This window comes from Corvus kubaryi, unplaced genomic scaffold (assembly GCF_017639235.1).
Source record: "Corvus kubaryi isolate FWS band 111438036 unplaced genomic scaffold, C.kubaryi_AGA036_p1.0 37382, whole genome shotgun sequence".
Classification (NCBI taxonomy): domain Eukaryota; kingdom Metazoa; phylum Chordata; class Aves; order Passeriformes; family Corvidae; genus Corvus; species Corvus kubaryi.
Window position 1 is genome coordinate 690078 of NW_024581124.1, and position 23381 is coordinate 713458.

The window sequence follows — 23381 nt, forward strand, 5'->3', positions numbered from 1 at the left end:
GCCACTTCTGCCCGCCCCCCGGGAGGGGCGGGGCCGGGCGCGGGGGACGCGCGCGCGCGAGGGCGCGCGGGGATTGGCTGGCGGCGGCGGGGGGAGCGCGTTTAACGGGCGCTGCGCCGCCGGGCCGGGGCAAAGCAAAACAAAGGCGGCGGCGGCGGCGGCGGGAGCGGGAGCGGGAGCCCGGGTGGAGCGCTCGGCACGGGCACGGCACGATGCCTCGGCCGCTCCTCGGCCCTCAGCGCGGCACACGCGCGCCCGGCCCCCGTCTATGACCTCCCGGCGGCCGCTGCCGAGACGGTACCTTCGAGGCGAGGGAAGCCGTCGTGTCCCCCCCCCCCCCCCCCCCCCCCTCCCCCTGATCCCCCCTCTTTGTTTTTCGGTGAAGGCCCGGCGCGGAGCTCTCGCTGCCCGCCGCGCGAGGACCGGGGATCCCGCCTCCCCTCCTACCCGTGCCCCCTAAGGGAGACGGGCCCGGGGGCTGCTCGGAGCCCGGGCTGGGAGCGGAGTCGGCGCGGCGCAGCGGTGAGTACCGAGCGGGCGAGAAGCGGCCCCTCTTCCGTGTACTGGGATTTTTTTTTTTGGAACGGGGCGGGGGGGGGAATGGGCGGAAGGTGGCTGCTAGAGGAGCCCCGTGCTGCGCCCCGGCCGGGGGGGCCGCGGTCCCCCGTGTGCGCGGGGCCGCTGAGGCAACTTTGCTGGCGGGAGGAGGCTTGGGCGCTATTTATAGCGCCTGGAAATGACGGCAGCGCTGTGTGCCCGCAGCCTCCTCGGTGCGGGGCGGGTAAGGGCGATTTACATAATTGAGGGGGGGCGAGGCAGGGCTCGGCGAGCCGGGGGCCGGTGGGATCCCCCACGCTCTCCCCGCGCCGCGCGGGGCCGGGCACGGTGGGTCCCTGCACGGGGCCGGCGGCGGCCGGAGCAGCGCGGGGCCGTGTTCGGGTGGCCGCGCGGCCGTACCGGCGGGTAGAGGGGGGAACGAGCCACTGTCCTGCGGGCATCGCTGCGGTGGGGAGAGAAAAGGCAGCGGCGTCACCCGCCGCGGCAGCTTCGTGCTCCGGCGTGAGAGAGGAAACGGCTTAAAGGCGCACGGCCAGCGGCTCCCTCCCGGCGGGGGAGCGGGGTGTCAGTCGGTAACTTTCTCCGCGCTTCTTTTCTCCTGTTATTTCCCAGTATGCAAAGGTGAAAACGAGACTCCTGTGGCTTAGTCTTTAACTTGGAGATTTTTTTCCTTGCTGGAGTAAGCTCACCGCAGGTTACTGACAATACATGCACAGGCTGTGTGTCCGGCTTTGTGCAGCTGCCCAAAGACTCTTTAAGCGTATTTCAATGTCGCTCCTTCCTTGGAGCCCCGCAGGCCGGTTCCTGACACGTCCCCTGCCGTCCCACGCGCGGCAGGCAGCCGCTGCTCGGCCGGCGGCGCGGGGCCCGTGCGGGGCCGCCTCCCCCCCGCCCCCCGCCACGCTTATCGGGGTGTTTGTTTACACATCCGGGACCCGCGCGGGGCGGGGCTGCCCCCGCCCCATTGGCCGCCCCGCGCCCCGCCCCGGTGACGTCACGGGCGGCGGGACGGGGCCGCTGCTCGCCCGCCCCGGGGGGAGTTCGGAGCTCGGGGGCGGCCGTGGCGGGGCAGCCCCGGCGAGGAGGGCGGAGATCGCCGTGCGCGGCTCCGGCGGCCGGGACAGCCCCTGGGCGCTGAACTGGTAGGTGCGAACACAAGTAGAGCTTCAGGAGACACACCTGTGTCTGCGCAGGACCAAAGCACGGGCTTTGAGAAAGAGTGAGAGAAATAGCTGGTGCAGGTTTTTAATCTCTTCTGTGCGGAATAATGAGCAGCAGCCCGAGGAACTGCTCGTAACTATGAGAGGGAAGTGAGACTGGATTTATTTACCATTGTTAGAGCGAGCTAGGAAATGGTTTGTTTTGAATTGCGCCTTTAACGGCACAACAAGTCCGTGGTTCCTATGGTGTATATCAAACAGTCGTCTTTTTGAAGAGAGCAATATCAAATACAGTATTGTCAAACGAGCTTTGGAGTTACTTTAATTTCTGTAGTTGAAGAACCTGGTACATTGAATCTGGAAGAGTCCAGATTGCCTTTAGAAGTGTGAATTTAAAACACTTCTAGGAATGCCTTGAAGAAAAATACTTTCCTTTTACGTTCAGGATCACAGAATTGTTAAGGTTAGAAAAGACCTCTAAGGTCATCGAGTTCAACCATTAACCCAGAACTGCCAAGGCCACCACTAACCCACATCCCCAAGTGCCACATTTACACCTACTGAACTTTTGCAGGGATTGAACTCGTGTTTCAATTACTGGTGGAAAGGGTTTAATTTAAGCCAAAGTTAAAATGCCTTACCATGTGCTGCCTTTCATTCTGAAACCTTGTTTTTTTTCTGGGTTTGTCTGTTTCTGTGAACCTACACAGGATCTGTATCTAACATCGAGTTCAAACAGGGAATTTAATGGGAACCTCATGTTCTTAGGTTATTTTTCTTGTATATCTTATTTCTAATAAATGTGGCTTCGTATCTAGTTGTTCTACAAGAGCAAGCTATTTTCTGCAAATGATGTAATTATTCTTCCTTGTGCAGTTGTAATTAAATTATCTTGGGACACTAAGTATATAATATTTGTTTAAATTACTATTAATATTTAAGTCCTGCTCTTCATGCCAAATAGATTAATACTTCAAACATATAAATATATTCCTTATCAAATGTTTTCCCAATCAGTCTCATGTGTAGACCCATGCTTTGGATGACAGGTTGTTCTGATTGTTTATTTTTTTGGATTGCCTGTGTTGTGTTACGTGTTTTGTTTGTGGCTTATCTCTGCCCTTGCAATTCTTTGTGTAAGAAATTCTTATAGCACGTCCTTCAGTAGTTTGAGTTTTCTTCTGCTTAGAATTAAAAAAATATATTTAAACCGAAACCCTTTAAGTTTTGCTCTGGTTGTCTCATGTGCTGGGCCTGCTGTGCAGATTGCTTTCTCAAGGCTTCTTTTGAAGCACAGTGACTGCTTCCTATAAACGGTCTTTAATTTATGTGGCTTTCATTATCTGCTCTAGCTGTATTACCACTATCCTACTGCTGGAAGAGTGGTTAGTGCTGCCCTGCACACAGTTTACAACTGTGATAAGTCATTTGCATGCTCTTAGCTGGATCAACATACTGTAAATTCCTTATATTGTCTCTCATTTCTGTTTGTGCTATTGACCTACTCTGGCAGTCACCTGACAGCCGATGACATAAGTGACTGTGCAGTGTTCGCAGTGCTCATTAGCACGGTGCATGCATAGCCTGGGAACTGCTGGCCTCTGACAGACCCGTAGATGTTACCAGTGTTTAGAATCTGTTTCGTTTTCAGGCAAACTAAAAAAGTTTGTTTTCCAGCATAGCAGGAGGGTCTGGCATGCTCTGACATGCAATGTCTCTGAAATGCACTCTGAGGATTAAGGATGCAGTTGGGTGTTCTCTCTGCAGAATTTAGCTTCAGTATCAGATTGTGGATTTGGTAGCTTCTATTAAGGCTATTCTGAGGTACAGTGAGGAAGTACCTAATTAGCTTTGATCAGGACACCAGTCAAGAAGGTCTTTGCCTGAAGGCATAATTCTGCAGAGCTTGAAACAGGAGTAGACACGGATCCCTGAATAGGGTGGCAGCATTTTACTTGGTATTTGACTCAAAGCCAGATGTGATACTGCAAGATTTTTGCTGAAAACTGAAGTGCAAATTTACAAAATATATTTGCTGTTGGACAGAGCAAGTGTTTTCCACAATGCCTTGTTGCTTGCTATATTGGAACTGACCACTAGAACTTAAAAAACAATTAACTTTCTCATATTCCCTACATTTTTAGTGTGATTTTCTGCAAGGATGTCTTAAAGAGTACACCTGGTATAATGTAGAAAGTGCTTCTGTTTCATGGAGAACTGTTTGACTCTCGTCCCTCATTAGAAGTGTGATGGAGTAGAAGCCATTAGTGGAACAGAACTGCTTTTTGCTGTGTTGAATGGAACTTGAACTGCGCAGCCCCTTAGAAAAAGGGGCCTGTAGTGCAGCCAGGCATTTGCTCCAAATAACGCTTTGCTTTATGGCTGGACTTGCTGAATAACAAGTTAACTCTGGTCTTGTTGTAAGCTGCTAATTGTTCTGCTCTTTTCACCTACAGGTTGTGACTGTTTCTCTTCTGTCATTTGTGTGGAAAGTGCCACACACACTCCAGAACAACAACGGCTTTTGCTTGCATATTCCAGTGTTTCTTTTGTCAGCGAGTTCAGCAAAGTTGTAATTCTTCAAGTGCCAGCCCTGAGCTGAGTGAGGAGCCACCAGCAGAGATGGTAAAAATGACAAAATCAAAAACGTTCCAGGCTTACCTGCCAAACTGCCATCGAACCTACAGCTGTATCCACTGCAGAGCCCATCTCGCCAATCACGATGAATTGATCTCCAAGGCAAGTGGTTTCTTTAGAGACCTCATGAATTATTTCTTAACCAAAATGGTTGTCACTGTGACACCACTCCCAGTAGATAAGGGATGCAAATTGATGCGTACTTCAGAGTATCTTTCCTGGGTTCACTCTCGGGTCATACATGTTGTGTACTGAGAACTGGATATATTCTGGAAACTTCTGAATGTGACATAAAGGTTAATCTAATATATTCCCCATGTTAACAACCTCTGTCTGCTGTCAGGTGGGTACTGTTTGTGAGCTGTTGTATCTGAAAAGTCAGCTAAGGAAAACTGTCAGATGAAAGCATGGATCACTGGGTAGGGAAATTATTCTGGTTATGGTTATTCCAGACAGATTATTTTTGACTCTCTTGGACTGAAGGTCACAAAACTGTCTGTTTCCAGAGTGTCCCGCTTCTGTTATGGAATCTGTAAACACACTTTTGCTGTCTACCAGCTCCTGAGGAATATGATTAGCCAGAGATGTTCAGAATAGTTGGACTGTGTAAGCTTAGAGAGTAGGTGGAACCTTGAAACAGGCTAGGCCTGCCCTTCTTCCCTGTTGCTAGAAGAAACCAAGACTTGTGATGTATGAAATATGTAGGAAAGCTTGAAGTGTGGGATAAATACTTGACAGACTGATTCATTCTTTGCTTCAAACAAACTCCTGATTCAATTACTCTTTATACTGTCCTGGAGAAAACACTTCAGTTGCTTTTCAAACTTTTTAATACAAAATGTTCTCTATATAAGTACTTTGTCAAATAAAGTTAGTTATAAAGGGTTTGCCACTAAAAATTCTCTCTGTTGCTCCTGTATATTTGTGTGTTCAGCAGCACTAAGGTGATGCTGCTCTTTGGTGCTGAAGAGATGGGAGGAGTTGAGAATGCTGCTGCTTCTGAATTAGGTTTTCTTTGGGTGAGGAGAAAGTATACCTGCTTGTTTATCCAGGGGCTATCAGGAAATAATGGGTTTTCCCCATACAATTTTTTCCTTTTACTTGAATTTAATTTTTTTCCATGTTGATTTCAGAATCTAAGAGGCCTTTTTGGCACCACTGGGTTCTAAATTGCAAGCACTCATAGTTACATTATTCACTTTGTGTTCTGGGCCAAAAAATACTGGGAGGGGTTCATCTTTCCAGAACTTCAGGTTGTAGATACCTACAGGAAGAAAGAAATTTTTTTGCTGTGTCTCGAGATGTATTAATTAATTGAGAAAATGCAATCCAACACATACTTAATAGGAAGCTCTTCTTTTTGTGGACTTAGATTTTTTGCACGTCAGCTAAGCTGCCACAGTTGCCACATAGCCGGTTTTCTCCAGGGGTTTGGGAGCTTTGGTCAACAGAATACTTTGAATATGTTAAGCAAATCATGTGTTCATCTTACAGCTTCATAAATAATTTCAAACCTTATGTTTTCTTTGAATTGAAAATTTGATTGTTAGAGGACTCTTCAAAAAATCTATAGTGAATACAAGTAATTACTTCTAAGTTGTTTCTGATGGTGTTGGGAAGGGTGTTAGAGGTGGAGTCTGCTTTATTTCTGGCTTCCTTAATTTTTGGTGAAGACACGTTAAAAAAGTATTTGTACTTGCAGGTTGACCATATGCTTATTTGACAGCTGATCCATATTTTGTCAATTTAAGATTTCTTAACCGTATTTTATTGTCTAAATCTGTATGGTAAAAGAGAAATGCATTTAAATGTGAGATATTTTTTTTTGTATGTTTTTTGAAATAAAAAGAACATTTGTCATCTATTGTACTTGTATTTGGGACATAGCTTTGGAAAACCCATCCTCCTTAGGCTAAAGCTTTACACAATCCAACACTGGAGAAGTTCTTCTGATGGAAACAACTGCAAAGCAATAGATAGACTTGGATCATTAAAAATAAGTACAGCTGGCCCTGGGGAGGGTGGGGAGTGCAAATACAGTTTGATTGTTTTTTTCTGAACTCTTGAAGTGCCTTCATTGAGGCACATTATGTGCAATGAACTTAGGTCAGTGAGAGATACCGTTTTTTAACATATCTAGAATCCTGGTTACTGTAACTACTCAGATGCAGGAAAAAAACCCCAAACAAGCACAAACCAACCTGAAGCGTAGCAAGTTGATTCTAAACCATGTAAAGTTAACTAAGAACAGTGTGGTTCCTGGGCTGGTTTGGATTTATTGATGGAGTAGTCTTAGACTGTTCAACCTGATTTCCCCCTGCTGCCTTACTTTGAGGGCCTAGTTCAAAGCTGAAGCTCTGTGTTACATTCTCTAAATACAATTTTTGGTTGCAGATTATTGCTTTCTTCCAAATGCTTCCTGTACCATCTCAGTCCAGAACCCCAGTGCCACAGGTCCTCTGCAGCAGATAAAGGCAAACAGTATTTATTTCATGCCTGGCTGTAGCTGCTTCCTTTGGGGGTTGTCCCTCACCCCATCTTTCCTGGGTACATGGTGATTTTCTTCCTTGTGTGGGGTCAGGAAAAATGAACCAAAATATACGGTGCACTTCTAATTTAAAGCAGCTCCAACTGGCTTTCTAATGTGGTATAAGGATTTATTACACCTGACACTGTAATGTTTTTTGACTTGAAGCTGAAAAGATAAGCTGTACTGTGAAATGAGTGGTGTTTCTCTTAAATGTTGGTCTGTCATGGAAAAGCAAAAAGTGCTGCATGTGTCTGTCAATCATCCCTTTGATTCTGATCCTCAGAATACCTGATTTTAATACAGATTTGCAATTCTTCTGCTTTTGAGAACTGTTGATGTCAGTTGTCTAACAAGGATGGCAGCATACACGAATCACCTTTTCATTTTATTTCTGTTCTGTTTGAGCAGCAGGATCTCTTTCTTGCCCTGGAATGAATCACAAAGCTCTCTTTTTCTTGTGCCCTTGCTGGTGATAAAATGGCAACCAAGAGTCTTGGCAATGGCTTAGAAGAAAGAACGCAGATTAATGAGACGGGACAAAAATGTGTTACCTGCTCAAGTGAATTCAGTTGTGGTTTTAGTTTTCTCTGCAGCTGTGAAAGGGCTCTGTGTGTTGCCCAGTGTTGAAATCAACTTGATATTAGTGGTTAAAACATACATTTCTAGAGGTTTTCACTCTGTAAGAACCTTGTGTTTTCTGCAGCTGGGAAGGAACTTGGGGAAGGTGTGGGAAGAAGACTGGTTGAGATTAGGAGCCCCAAACTGGGAGGTCATTGGCAGTAGAGAATGACAAACATTAGTCTGTACAGCTGGACACATGCACACATATATGAACACTTGCCATAAAAATTTATAACTCTCCAAGTTATCTCGGGGAAACCATTAATTTGAAGGATACACAGTCAGAGAGCTAATAAACTAGGTGACATTTAATTGAAGTAAGTTTGAAGTGGTGTCAGGTGCATCTTAGGCATGACTGAATGCATTGCTAACAGGTCTGTGAGTGCTGGATTTTCTCTTTCTTTGGTGAAGACTTCAAAGTGGATGTTCAAATATTATTTGCTATGAGAAGGAATAAGCCAGTCATCACTACACTGGAGTATGTTCACAAGACAGGGAAGAATCTATGGCTTTTAAAAATTTCTTTAAAGAGGCAAATATTTTTAGAATCATACCCTATCATGACTGTAGGCACAGAAGAGAAGTAAACTATGAGCAAACAACCACAGCTCTTAATGTAAGAGTAAGGCAAGGAGCTGATGCCATAGGAAGCACTTAGTGGATTTAGAATTGATACCATAGGAGGCACTTCATGGATTTAAGATGTTCAAATAGCACATAAAAAGTGCTATTAAACAGTATATGTGTGTATATATATAAATATGTATATGTGTATATATATATATAAACAGTCTATGTTAATAATAATTAAAAGAATCCAAACATAATTATATTTTGAGATAACTTCTACAAGACTCCTTGAAGTAAAGGGGAGGTGGCCACTTGTGTGGCCTGAATAAAATGTTACATATTTGCTGCTCTTGGAGCAATTCTGGAATAAGTTTTGTGAAAGGCCTAACTGAAAGAGCTTTCTTTTGATTTGTTATGTAATAGTAGGAAATGTGCAGTGATTATTAGGAGCAGTTAATTTTATAGGAGACAAATGTTACTTGAAGAGCATAAATCCCAAAGCACTTGAGAATGGCTTGTACCTACTACGTTCCAGTAGTTGCGTAGAACTTCAGGTATGATCCAACAAATTAAAAAAAAGTACAAAATACTTAATAGAAATCTTGGAACCTAGTGGACATACTGCAAAGGATAATGTTTTGTTACTCAAGGTTGACCTGCTTGAAAGATTGTTGAAACATTTTACAGTGTGCCTTAATTCTGGGAATGGAGAGAATTTGGATTATTTTGTATAAATACTGTCACTTTCTTCTGTCTCATTCATTGCAAAGCATATCTGACCAGAGGGGGAAAAAGTCATGTGAAGTCACAGACAAGACTAGATGTGTCAATATTTTCAAGAATGAGTTCTATGTAAAGAAATACACACACACACACACACACATATATATATATGTATATATGTAACTGTCATTGACTGCACTGGGAAATCCTTGCACCCTTCTTTCACTTGTGGGTGAAAGAATGATCTTGGTGGTTAAATTTAGTTTTCCAAGGCTTTCAGTATGATTACTCTTCTATTATTGATGAGAAGGAAGAGTCTTCAGTCTAAATAGATGCAAAAACATTTTTAGCCTTGCTTAGCAATCTGTGGTTCTGTCCCCCACTGCTTAACTGATGAGATCAAGAGGAATTTTTTAAAGGGTTTATTGTCTTTAAGTAAATATGCTGTGCTTAGCTTGGTTCAATTTGTAATCCTCCTTTGCTTATGATACAATGAGTATTTGGAAACATAGTTGGGCCTGTTTTATGTACGCTTGAAGGACATTTTCATTTTCATAAATATTCTGGTGATAATTTTTTTCCCCAGGAGGCTTCTAGTTTTCTGGGTTCATTTTTTTCTTCTGGGGGAAGAATCTACTTTTTGAAAGAGAGGCAATCTTTGGAAAACATCCAAGAATAGATTTGAAAGCTTAAAGGAGTTGGAAAGTGCCAGGGAAGTGTTCTACTCTGCGTATTTTGATATAATTATTTGTGAAATCTATTCAAGATGCTGCATGGGTCAAGATAACTTGTCCTGTCTGACAAAGTCTTCACTTTGAGGAAATACCATTTGCCAGGTTTGCAGGCATGCAGGTTTTGGGGTAGAATTTTTTAAGGTTATTCTCTACATATCAAACTTTTTAACATGCTTTATTCAATTCAGTAAATAAGTGAATGGAAGTGAACTTAAAAAATCAAGGAGTCTTCTAGAACTTGCCTAGGAAGCAGCTGAGTAGCAGCATGTCTGGTGGTCTGCATTATCAAGGAATTGGATGTGAGGGAAATACCAAATGGAACAAATGTGGGGGTTTTTTCCCCCGATAATTTTTTTTGTCTGTAGCTTGTGTTGAATTCAGTTTTCTGAATTTATGTTGCAAGTCTTGAAGTGAGAGGATATCCTTACAATCTGTGATGCATCTTGCTGAGGAGATAATTTCAGACATCAGAGCCCTTGTGTTTCTGGTTTACTTTAGGAATCCTGCCCCTACAAATACAATTTTCTGTATTTCCCCAATGTGCTTATTTGTTCAGAGAAGTGATTCAGCTTTATCTATCTTAGCTTGTAAAGGGAACTCCAGCAAATGAAAGGAAACTCAAGGAAATGAAACTGAACAAAATCCTATGGACTTCTTTCATTTTCATTCTTTAATATTTTATTTCTGTGTTTTGAGTAGCTTGCAGACACTGTTAATGCCACTGTGACTTGCTCAGAATAGCCCTGCTTGCCCCCAATACATGCTAAGATGGCAGTTTCCTGGGATATTTGCTGTGGAGCGTGATCTCTAGCCATGCAATCTAATCCCATCTGTGGGGAATAATTGATGGCATAAGCTTTTCAGTAGCATCCCTTCCCCCACCCATGCCTTCAGCTGTGCCTTAGGGCAGTAAATACATGTTCTGCTTGACTGCTGTTTCCTTTCCTCCTGGGTCAAACAGCTAATCCTGGCACTAGAGGTAAGGGTGGGTTTAATTTACAAGCATAGATCATACCTAATTCTGCAGGTATGTGCAAGTGTGCAAGTGAAACATGTATATATTTACTACATAATACACTGGTGACAGAGGTCTGTCAGATGACTTGGAAAGATCCTAGTTCCAAACTATTCTTGCAGTTGACTTTACTGTAGTTTGTGAGCACAGTTGGACATTACTGCTGATAACTGTTAGACATTCTAGATACTTTCAGCTGTGCTGAAACAAGAAAACATGATAGATCTTGTACATCCTTCTGTATAAATGGGCAGCTGGTGTAAGATGTGGATTTTCTAAGGAATAAGTTAACTCATAAATCAATCCAGTATTATTAATTGAGGACCATGAAAAATCAGCCTTATAGCAAGTTTAAAGTTCAACTGCAGATATTAGTTGAACTGATGAATTGCCCAGCTTCTAAATAAAAAATCCTGGTTGGTGTGAGTCATTATTGATGAACACACTTGCCATTCTGTTCCAATTCCTCTCTAATGGGTAAGACATATTTAAGACTCAGTTTGAATAGAATATTCTGCTTTAGTTTTGATTTATGTATAGTGCTTGTGATCTTGGGAGTGCTGAACGAATGTTGCAAAGTTAAAGTTTGTGTTTGCATAGGTGATGTTTATTCTATTGAAGAGCAGTTTGTCTGGAGACTGGTTTGAACAGTTATGCCAGTTAGTCCTTGACACTGCCATTTAAAATACTTTTTAATTTTCTTTGAGCAGTTGACACACAAGGCGTTTAACCTGTCAGTCTCTTAAAATTCATATCAGTGTAACTGAATCATACAGTGCAGAGTGTGAGAAACCTAGTGCTGGTAAAAACAAATGTTCAGTATTAATTTTTTTCTGGTTATGCAAAATATTCTGTTTATAGCCAAGTTACAAGCTTAGCAAGTAGCTCAAGTGCCAAACTGAGTTGTCCTCTTTTAATTTCTAGCAGTAGGATGCATCAGAAAGTAGAACTCTGATAATAAAATCTTTCTTACATCTTTTAGTGGGTGGAACCCTACACGTTAATATTCTGTGATTAGGAGAATGCATATGTGCCAGATGTATACCTTTCTGTGGTGTTTGAGTACAGTTTTTGGGGAAAAAATCTCAGCTGTTCATGTGAATAAGAAACTATGACTGCCAAGTGCCGACAAGAGATTCATAATAAAAATTAAAAAGCATAGGAATTTAAAAATGGATATCTTTGCAGTGCTTTTATTCCAGTAGGTGTATAAGAGTTCTGCATGGCTGGATTGCAGACCATTCAGTGCTCAGTGAAACACAGATGGTGTGGTTGGACACTGGTTTTAAAGGGAAGTCTGAGTTGCCTGGACCTGCATTCTGTGTTCCAGAATGCAGTTGCACAAGTTGCTGCAGGTTCCTGTTGAGTTATCTGAGTGATGTAAACATGGAGGAACTTGCTCTTTGCAGCTGGGCAAGGAAACAAGTGTTCTGTGGCATGTAAATACAATCTTTAGCCTCTAAACATGAGTGTAGGTAAGAAAAGATGGTATCAAATGAATCAGTCATACTCTGGGAACAGAAGCAAGGCTGGAATGGAGGAGCTTTTTACAGTGAGATGTTTGTGAACACTCTTTCTTATTAGAGCCACTGACAGAGGAAAAGGTTTTGTGTTGCTTCTCCCTCCACTCTACCTTGATAATCCTGAAGATTAGAAGGTAATGGCCATTTCTGTGGGAAAATAAACCTAGGAGAGTACAAGATGTCTAGAGCAACAAAGCAAAGGGCGCAAGAAAAGTCAAGTCATCTTTAAAAATATATTAGGAAAAGAAAAACAACTAAAGCAGTGCTTTCCAACCTGTGGTTTTTATTTCATTTGGCTTGAATTTTTTTTCAGCTTATGAAAGAAGAGAGGGGAAGAGCTGCTTTTTGTGCTATTCTTGGCATCCTGTTACTGCCCTCTGCTTAATTTTGAAAAATGCAGGGTCAAAGGAGAGCTTTTATTAGGTGATACTAAGTCAAGACTAAACATAAACTTGGCAGAAATAATTGCATAAGATTGTTCAGAAGGTCCCCTGACTCTTATTTTGTTCTGGAGTCTTTTTTTCTTCCCCATCCTGCTGGGGAACTTCAGGTATGGCATATAAGTAGTTTAAAAATTATTATATAGGACCAGACAAAAAAACCCTACCCACCACATTAATTTGTATATGATTGCCATGTGTAATTACATATAAATAGAGAAACTAGCACATGATTAATAGAGAGTAGTTCTTGGTGCAGTTTGAAAAAGGATTTGTGAATTCTAATTGACAACATGGAGTTTTTAAAGCAAGGGGAAATGGCTGCCACTTTTTTAATTTTAAGAATTTTTACAATAGCTTAAGCAAATATCATGGTCATCATAGCTTTGGAAGTTCTTTTTAATAATTTCAGGTATGTGAAACAAGGAAGTTCTAGTTTTACGATTACTTCTTACTGAGTTAAGAGGATTTTTAAAGTGTCTCCTTTGCTTTTTCTTAAATTTTGGAGTTGCACATCTGTAGTTTTCTCTAAATTAATGCATGTTTTACCCAGGCTAGTTATTAATTTGTTAGTGGGCAGTTTTTAAGAGTATATATGTGAAGAGTTTTTGTTTTCACCCACAGTAAGCATTCTCTGTTTGTTACTGGCTCTAGTCTAGAAAGTCCTGGTTATTCTGTAGGGACTGCAGACTGTAGGTCTGCACCATTCTGCCAGTTTTGTGATGTGTGTTTAAGTATCTCAGGAGAACTGAACTATTGGTGGGGTTTTTGTTTGTTTGTTTTAAAGGCAGGTGTAAGGATAAATTACTTTCTGGCAGAGCAGTTCAGACTCTCTCCTCAACCAAGTATCCCCTTTTCAGGGTCAGTCCCATCTGAAGTTTCAGTTTTCACTGTCCTGCACAGCCTATCTGGTTTTCCTTGCCTGGTGAAAAATAAGACTTGCAGTTCTGGCTGGTGGAGACAATACTTTCTCTTTTGTCTTTGCTAAAGTTAGAACCTCCTTAGAAGCACTGAGGTTGGAATAAACTTGTAAGGTCATCAAGTCCAACCACAAACCCAACAGTGACAAGTCCACCACAAACCATGTTCCCAAGTGCCACGTCTGTGTCTGTGGTGACTCCACCACTGCCTTGGGTAGCCTGTTCCAATGCTTGATAATCCTTTTGGTGAAGAAATGTTTCCTGGTATCCAACCTAAACCTCCCCTGGTGCAACCTGAGGCCGTTTCCTCTGGTCTTCTCACTTGTTAGGTGAGAGAAGGGACTGACCCTATCTTGCTACAACCTCCCTTCAAGTAGTTGGGGAGAACAGTAATATGTTCTCTCAATACTTCTTTTAAATGGTTGCTAAAATAATAAAATAGCAGTGCTATAAACTGTTAAGTAGAATTTCTCATCTTAATACAAGATTTTGCAAGTACGTAAGGGCTAGATGTAACTACTCTGCCACTATTGCTACCTAGAGTAGTCCAGAGGCATGGATTTCTTTAAACATTCTTTATTGCAGTATATAATCTGGTTAATACTGATCAAAAAGGGTTCATTTATATGCATTTTCCTTTTACAAGGTTTGGTTTGGGTTTTTTTTTTTTGGCAAACTGTTCTGAGTAATTAAAAGACAAGAATTAACTGCTGTTGTGTTGCTAGTTGGTAGACTAGCAAAATACCTATTTTAGTGTCAAATGACTTGTAATGATGTAACTAAATACATGTCAGAAGAAGAATCTCTTACAGAAAGGACCTTCTGCCTATGGTTTTATGCCTGATGGTACTAAAACCATGCAAAAGTATTCAGGTTGATATTTTCCTTCCAAAAACCTTCCATGTTGATCTAATGCAGGCCTCTGAGAAGTTGGTCTGTGATGTTCAACACTAGAACCACAGGGATTCTTAAAAACAATTGTACTTTCTCTGCGTCATGGATAAAATAGTTAATTTTCTTTGAAAGTTGGTTAGATAATGGAAAGGCTGGAAGAAAAAAGAAATTAAGACCGTTTACAGATTTTTTTAAAAGTGGAATTCAGTATGGAAGAGAGAAAAAAGAAAAACTCAGTTCCAGTGTGATCCTGTTTGAATGGGAAGTAATGGCTGTGTCTAAATTACTTGGTAATTCAATGCAGAAGGAACCAGATGAAAGCAGTGATGTGTCTGTTTTGTTTTGAATGTTTTACCTGTGGCTGGCTCTGCTCTGCTCACAAGTTCTCCCAGGATGTCCACATCTCACAGCCTGCTCACAGGTTCAGGTCTGTGTCTGCATTAACATTGCTGAGTGCATGCAAGAGCTGCTGGTTTAGTTGGTTCAGAAGGATCAAGGGTGCAGTTTCCAGGCACTGAAACTGCTTCCCAAGCCAAACCAGCCCCCAGTAAGTGTGGCTGATTAGGGGTTTTAATTCACAACTGTGCTACTGCTCTGAACTAAAATATTAATTTAGATCCAGCCAAGAAAGTCTAACAGTCATCATTTGTCCATAATCCATCAGGAATGTGAGAGATTTGAAAGCATATGCCTGTGGGTCAGGCATTTGAGGGTAACAGTTGTCTTACTAAAATGAAGCTGAGCTTATCTGTGAATTATAAACTGATCAGATGCATTTCCTGAGTGCAGTATGCTGGTTTTATGCTTGGTCCAGAATTTCACTGGTCTTATATCAAATGGTGCAATGAAATTGAAATAAATCATCTTTTGGCTGCAGCAGGGGAAGACAGGAGATGGGAGTAATTCCCTTTGAGTTAAAAGCAGATTATTTCAATTAGCATGAAGGATGTCTAGGAAAATGAGAATTGATATCTTGCAGAGGGGTAGGAAAAACTATGTTTTGCTTGCATTATGGATGTCTGATTTTGAGCAATAGCACTTGACAAAGTAAAATGAAATCATTGCTAAAAATCTAATGTAGGTGAAAACTTGTCTGACCAGACTTTCCTACAAAGAACGGGTATAAAGTAATTGACCTGAAATAGTTTATATCTGTATTATCATTTTATGTTTACTAACATACCCTTCTGGAACTATTTGGTTTTTTGTTTGGAGGGACTTTGTGTTTAACAAGTGCAATTTCTTTCTTTTTTTAAATGCAGTCCTTCCAGGGAAGCCAGGGACGAGCCTACCTCTTCAATTCTGTGTAAGTATGTGGTTATGGTTCTGCACACCACCTGCAGAGTGTAACTTTATGCTTCCAAAGTGGAAAACAGTAGGAATTAGTGTAGCTGTACTTTGCCCTGTTCTTTTAAATGCTGGCTTTACTCACCAGCAATAGTTATTAAAGAGCTACTGGGTTGATTCTGGAGCATTCCTTTGCACATATGAGTTTATCTTGTACTTTAAGTAATTCTGCTAAGAGCTGAAAGATTAGGGGAGTGTCTTAATGTGAAATTCCTTTTGTGTATGTAATGGTAACTGTGTTGAGTGGGATCTGCCATTCTGAGATACTCCAGAAGTCACAATATATTGAGTGACTGTAAATTTTCTTTAGACAACTCTGGTGTGGTCTAAAGAATTTCCCAGTCTGATAGTTGGATACATTTACAGGTTAATGTTTCAGTAAACCTGGTACATCTTAAATGACCTTGAATATTGCAAATGTGCTAGAGGGAAAAGATCTTTGTGATCTTATCAAGCCTAATATTTGCCATCTTAGGCATGTCCTTCCCTTGATGAAAGGCTCTTTGCATTTGTTAATGGGTGTATTTTGAGTTTTTAATATGCAGGATTGCTTTTTTGTCTTTATTTTTCAGCAGTTTTTTGTGTTGCAGCATTTTGAAAAAGAGATGCAGTTGAGTGTCCTGGTCTATTTTTGACCAGGATAATGGAACTGTAACTGCAAAGGATTTGATTGCAGATCCTTGAAATTCTTTTAATATGTAGTCATTCAGTGGTGACTTGGGATTTCTGCTATAAATCTTACAGTAAGAATCTGGTACTACAACAGCAAAAATAGCAAAATTTTGCTCTTGTTTAAAACTGTCTAAAAACTTGGTTTAGTCTTGCCTCATGTTTTCTGCATAGACTCCTTTGTGGAAAAACTGGCTTGATGCAGTACTTCATGGGGTGTTTTGTTTTGAAATTGCTGTTTGTTCATCAGAGCTTAGTCTGCTGATCTGTAGCAAAGAAATATTTATGAGGCTTTTTCCTTGCTGCTATTTTGGAGCTGGTTCTAAATTCAGCTGTTGGTGCTGATTCACTGGTACAGACTTCCATTACAGAGGTCTCAAATTGTTTTTGAAGAAAAGCCTGAAACTGTAGAAGTGTCCAGTTACTGTGTAGTGTTCTGTTCTCTGGAAGCTTAACTATTTAAACTTCCTTTGTCTTTGTTGCTGGGAGTAAGTGGTATCACCAACAGTGACAGCACAGCCATTTAAAAACAAAAAACAACCCCCTTTTTTCTTTCTGTCCCTCTGCTCAGTGTAACAGAGGAAGTTACTTTTGCAGCATTGAATAAGTTAGGCTTTTTTTTTAACTGTTTTTTGTCTGCTGGACAAAAGGCAGGGAATGGTAAGAAAAGAAACACACTCATGCTGTTAATATAATTTCTCCCTTTTTTTCAGGGTAAATGTGGGCTGTGGTCCAGCAGAGGAGAGAGTTCTTCTGACAGGTTTACATGCTGTAGCAGATATCTATTGTGAAAACTGTAAAACCACTCTTGGATGGAAATATGTAAGTAATAGACTTAAATCCTCAAGAAATGTTTGTATGTTGAAGCACAGATGTTTGAGTTGGCCATTGAGTAGCACCTTTCCTGATAGTTTAGGTGAGTTAGCTCTGGTGCTTTTGTATATATCAGGCTCTAATATAGTCTTGCTTCCTTGCATCTGCAGAAATGCTGTAGCAGATAGTAACTTTATTCTGGACTGCAAATCAAGCATGAGCTATAGGTGCTATTACAGCTATTTAATATTTCTTTATTTGGTAATCTTTTTGCAAGACTACCAAGCACACATGCACTAAACCAGGTGGGGGAAATTGTCAAAGTGAGTCTGTAATGTCTTAGATTGCAAAAGTTGGTTATACAGAAAAAATATTGATTACAATAAATGGTACTGAGCATATTACACTGTTTACAAATAATGTGGACTCAGTTCTGTTGTTTGAAAATTTACCTGTGCACTTGCAAATGTGTTGCAAGTTTGATGTTTTGAAAATATTAGATTTTTGGTGTTGCATGTAGGATTTTCACTGCTTCAGTGTAGCTTCAGATCTTAGAAGTTTTCCTAATGCATTCCCATGATGAATATAGAGGTTTTGAAGAGGTTTGCACTCCCTCTTTTCATTACTTCTGGGAATAAGGAAATAACACACATAACATTTCCTAACCTTCACTTAAAAAAAGCATTAAAATTCCCTAAGCAGAGAGAGAACATGGACAGTTCCACAGCAAGATCTGTACAGTAGATCTGGTGATTCCACTTAGGAGAAGTTGCTTCTGTTTCCTTCTCAGTGCTTTCCAACCTCTCTTTCTTCCTTCCCTCCCCTTACTTGGTGTAACCAATATGGATTGTTAACTGTAATAGCTCCTGGTTTGTATTTTTAAGGCGAGTGTGATGTTTAAAATACTTAATTTCCCAAGCTTAATGCAGTGTTGTCTTGATTTTTTTTTTTTTTTCCTTCCTTTTCAGGAACATGCTTTTGAGAGCAGTCAGAAATACAAAGAAGGAAAATTTATCATTGAACTTGCCCACATGATAAAAGACAATGGCTGGGAGTGAACCACAACGTTTTTCCTTCTCTTTGGACTATATTCTGTGGAGCAGGCTTTACAAAGACTAATGCAAAGTAAAGGAAGAGCTTGGCTAGAGTGGCCCTGAGAATATCACTGAACTCTGAAACCTCACAAATGAGTAGTGTAGTGTAAGTGGCTATTTCAGGCCATGTTTGCCTTTTCTCCTTGTGTAAGTTCCCTCTTTTTGTACGTGTATTATTGTGTGAACAGTTGTTTTGGAACATTTTGGATGACCTTTTTCTAAACTCTCTCAGTCTAGAGAAGCAGTTCACTAATTGAAGACGGATTTTACTGGTTAGCATCTCTCTCTGACCTATGCCTTTAATGCTACTTCTGCTGTGCATGCTTCTTGCCTAAACACCTACACTCCAGTCCTGTAGAAGTTCTGTACCTGAGCAGTCTAAAAGAATGTATGGGATGGGGTGCTTTTTTATATGTAGCAATTTCTGATGTGTTTGGCAGTGAAGAGGATGCAGTATTGTAGTTATTAATTTCTTTTTTAAATTTGAGTGTACCACAACCTATGTACATCTTGTAGGTGAATTGGTTAAAGGTACAGTGCTCACTTCAAAAAATTACTTCAATTGCACTGACTGAAGTTAGTAGGTCTCAAGTTGTTAGGAAAGGTTATGACAGAGGTTTGGTGTCTTAAAGGAATAACATAGAAAGATTTAAAATCAATAATGCTATAGAATATGTTTCTTTAAAACCAACATATTCCCTAAGGAGTTTGCTGGATAAAAAATTTATAAAACTATAGCTTGAAAGATTAAAAAGACGGAAAAATATATGCATCTTCTATTTTGGAAAAAAAAAATTAGTTGGTATATTAGGAAAAAACAAAGTTTTGGTACTGTACCTTTGCCAGTAACAGGGACTTGTGCATCAGTAAAGTTTTATGGCTGGTTCCATGTAACTGTATAGTCCTAATGCACTGGACAAAGAGGTTGATGTCAAGGAAACTTGTTGAAGTCTTCTGCTACATTTGAACAAAAATATTTATTTTTGTGAGAAATGGCCAGAGCCTATGACATGAAAATTAATATAGTACCTGTAGGAAAAGGAGGAGTAAAAAGGGGGAAGGGAAGTTTGACTTGTTTTTTCATAAAATAAAATAGCAAGATAGTTTTTAAAATTTGGGGGTGGGGAAAGGGTTTCCTGGTTTGCTGGCTAAATCATCCCCAAGTATCTTTTTATAATAAAAATTTATATGAAACTCACCTTCTCTTTTGTTCTCATGCTGTTTCTTTAATGGAATCAGTTAATGAGAGAAACTTCTGGAAAGTGTATGCACAATATGAGCTGTTGGTATCTGTGTATGCAAACTGAGCAACTGTGAAAGAAACGCTCTACGCAAATTTGCTAACTTAATTCTCAAATTAAACTGTCTCTATAGACTTTTTGTATGTTAATCCTTTTAATGCTCGAGGACAAAATGTTTGGAAAAAAACCCCTTTAACACTACATAAGTAAGCCTTGCAATATGAAATCCCTTTCTCTCAGTAACAATTCTAATATGGCACCTGTGAAATTAGTCACAGGTGCTGCTGCTGCTGTTCCATTTTTGGGAATCTCTCATAGGCTTTCTGAACTCTGCTGCACTTTAGAAATTGTCAGACATGAAAAATTATGCCAATGGGTAGGGGCAATACAAATCTTTAAAACCAGCTTTCCAGTGTTTTTGTGGAGAGGAGTGAGAAGAGCATCCTCCCAGGTGTACACATTCTTTGTGATGCAGGCTGGCTGAACTGCCTGCCAGATGTTGTCATGACTGATACCCATGAATTAAAAATGTAAGAGAAGTAACTTGTTCAAGCTGTTGGGTTTTAGTCCAGAGGCCTGAGGTGGTACAGTCATGTTCAACCTGGATTTTGTGGCTTACACGTTGCTACTTCGTGTTCACATCAGGTCTCATTTTTAACAATATTGTTGATGTAAGATGGGCTTGGGTGTTGCCTGTCTTGTGCTTTTTTTGACCTGGAATTCCTGGGATTTTGTTTTCCACCATTGCAATGTATGTTGCCAACAAGGAAGGCACTAAAACTTCTATCAGCAAAAAGTTTGTGTTGGCTTCTAAGTCTCGTTGCAATGTTGATACTTGTGAACAGCTTGTGTGAGGTTTGTGTATCTTTGGGCTTTTCTTATTTCCTGGCTACAGACTTGCTGAGGCAGTACACTGGACTGAAGGCAAAAGTAATGGCTGCTTTTCCAGAGAGAGTTGAAATTAAAGAAAATATGCAAAGTATTAAAAGATTTTTCTCTCCAAAATTGGGGCTTTGGCTAGCTCTTGTTAGTAAGCTAATGCTGTCTATAATACAGTCTGATTCTTAGAAATTCAACCTCTTTCTTCAGTGCATTATTTATATTTCAAACTGGACATTTTCACCAAAACCTTAATTAACTTTGATGCCAAAGGTTGGGACTTCAAGTGCTTAGCACATAGAGCTTCAGACTACTGGCATAAAGAGTTAATGACCTATATGTGATGTTTATGGCTTTTAAGAGAACCAAACAAAGCAATATTCTTTTTGGTCTTTTATTGAGAATGGATGCTTAGAAGGAGTAAAGAGTAGAACTAGTACAGAATCACTATTTTATGCTGCCATGTAACAATTCTTGAGGCTTATTCTGTTGAGGGAATATGTGAATTTTCTTCCCATGTTGTTTGGCAGCATCAATGATTACTTTCTCCCCTCATAAAGATATAGAGACTTCTTGTTACTGGTTTTGGTGAAAGTTGAATCCAGATAGCAATGACTGCTGGCTGATGTGAAAGAGGTCAGTCTGGTCACTGAACCTTCCAGGAGTCATTTGAAAGAAAAATAAACTTACTTGAAAAAAAATTTTACTAAAGCGTTTTCCCTCTAACCAATTTTTGTAATATATTGAAGATTATATTTAAAGTTTGTATGTGTTTGCTCTGGGCAAGTTTACTTCCCCTCCAACTTGAGCACTTTTGTTACTTGTACTGGTTATTTTTATTGTTGGTCTTAACATTTATTTTGTATTTTGTTTTTTATAAACTGTAACAAAAAGCTTTTGTGAACCTTTGTTTCTTGCTGGCTCTTTCTTGGACCAAATGAACTGACTATGAGCTGGCTTAGAAGAAATGTTCATTGGGATGCATAGGAATTTGCTAGCAAAAATGTACATGTATTGAAAGTTTTTTTTTCCACTGAACCTCTAAAGCCATGCCTGTCCTAAAGTAATTGATCATAATTTGGTGTGACTTTAGTAATCTGACCACACATTCTCTGTCTAGGTCCAAAATAATGGTTGTAAACAATGGTTTTTCAGGACTGAGTCTGCCTCCAAACCCTAGAGGTCTTTGGCTGGTTACTTTAAGTACCTTTTGATTACTAAAAGGCAATGCTGCCATGTATAAAAATTCTGTCACACTGCAAACTTGCTGTGAAATCAGCTGCAGAATTTGGTGAGGGATTGCTGATTCCTCAACCTAACCACTCCTGCTGTATGCTTTTAGCAGCCTGATAATCTTAATTTTATCTACCAGTTAAAAGGGCCAGGATATGAATTTCCCTTGTTGATTGTAAGCTGTACAATGGCAAACTGTGTGAAGGAAGATTGTTATGGCTCCATCTTAATGCCTCAGTAGCAAGGCCCAGCATAATGACCTGTGTGGGTGCTGTGCCTGTGTGCTTGCAGTCCATGGGAGAGGAGGGGGAATATGGGTTATGATATTTTTTTGAGTTAAAAACTGACCTCAGAGGTGCTGAGCAAGTCCCCACTGCGCCCATAACCAAAGGTCATCTGTATTTCCCACTGGTGGATCAGTGCAAGAGTTCCCCAAGGCGGTACCAGGTTTGGTGGCCATGCACTTCCCTCTGAGTGACGCTCGTAGGGCTCCTCCTGCCCGCTCATCTCAGCAGCCAGATTGCAGCAGCAGTGACCTCCAGTCTCACAGACCAAACTTCAGTCATCTCCAGCCTTGGATATTGGCCATGAGAGGAAGAAGCTGTCAAATTATTGTTAAACTTCTTGGACACTTTATTGGACTTCACTGAGACTCATGTTAAGCCAACCAGCAGTATAAACACTTAATGGAAAAGAAACAGATGCTTCGGAGGTTTCTTTTAAAAGGACTGTTACGCGTGGTTTAAGGTCTAAAGCATGAGTCATAAATGGCAGTTGAGTTGTGCCTCGTTTCTTAAACTCTTTAAAACGCTTTCTTTTACAGGTGACATGGCTGTGTTGCTGTTTTGTCCTAGCAGTACTGTACATCATTTGTTGTTTCACTATATTGTATCTATTCGAGGTATCACAATAAAAGCTTTCAATTGTTTTGTTGGGTTACTTGTTGGTTTTGTGCTATCTTTTCTTGCTAATTTGAGTTCTCAGGCTTTATCCTCTGGTAGGGCCAGAGAGAGAAGACAGTGCTCTTAGTTGCTCTTAAAAACTTGTAAATGGGTTGAATCTGATTTTTTTATGTGGCTTTAGGACTGCCACAAAGCATTTGAGGTTTTTTCCTTTCACAAATCTTTCCAAAATACAGACATTTGTGATGGTACTGTTAGGCCTTTTGCCTATTTTGAGCCAATTGTGGGACCTCTGCACAGTGAGAGTCAGTCTGCAAACCCCCCAAAACTAATTTTGAGAGGAATTGAAGAAGTGTGGGTGTACTTTTTGTTGTCAGCTGTAGACCTGAGGAGCACTGTGAGCACAGCACTCCGTCTGTTCATTCTGCTTTGGCTGGGAGGAACTCCTGTAGCTCCTCTCATCAGATTATTGGTCTTGTCATTGATATGATCCCTCTGGACTGCCTGAGGCTCAGAATGAAGTCATTCAGTGCACACTTACCCAGCATCTTCAATAATCCATCATTTCATCTCACAAAGGGATAGGGATGCTCTTCATGCAAGATCAAACATATTATTTCCATCTTGAGAAAATGGAAGATAGCCAGCTACCCTTTCTCTTATTCAAGTGCTGTCTTAGGGGCATGAAATAAGGATCTTTCCAGATCTGAAAAAAACCCCAAACCCTAAGGATAAAATGGCATTTTATGTGAGGTGTATGGTCTTCATTGTATAAAAATTTAACTTCTGACAGGATATAATTGAAGTAATAAAGATTCAAGTAACAAGTATCTTTCAGATTTGAGATGTTCATAGTAACATCCAATTACATTTTGCTG

The 23381-nt window shown here is 40.7% G+C and overlaps 1 protein-coding gene across 2 annotated transcripts; it reads left to right on the forward strand.

Moving 5' to 3' along the window:
• Positions 1–130: 130 nt before the first annotated feature.
• YPEL1 (yippee like 1) lies at positions 131–22540 on the forward strand. 2 transcript variants are annotated; one of them, XM_042034707.1, is made up of 5 exons: positions 131–522; positions 4175–4457; positions 15588–15631; positions 17055–17163; positions 18123–22540. In XM_042034707.1, exons 2-5 carry the CDS (start codon positions 4341–4343, stop codon positions 18210–18212), a joined length of 360 nt encoding a protein of 119 aa, XP_041890641.1. In that variant the 5' UTR covers positions 131–522; positions 4175–4340; the 3' UTR covers positions 18213–22540. The 2 variants fall into 2 exon arrangements, with proteins under 2 accessions (XP_041890641.1, XP_041890640.1); XM_042034706.1 differs by lacking the exons at positions 131–522; positions 15588–15631; positions 17055–17163; positions 18123–22540 and adding an exon at positions 1137–1700 and having other exon boundaries at positions 4175–4358.
• The last annotated feature ends 841 nt before the right edge of the window (positions 22541–23381 follow it).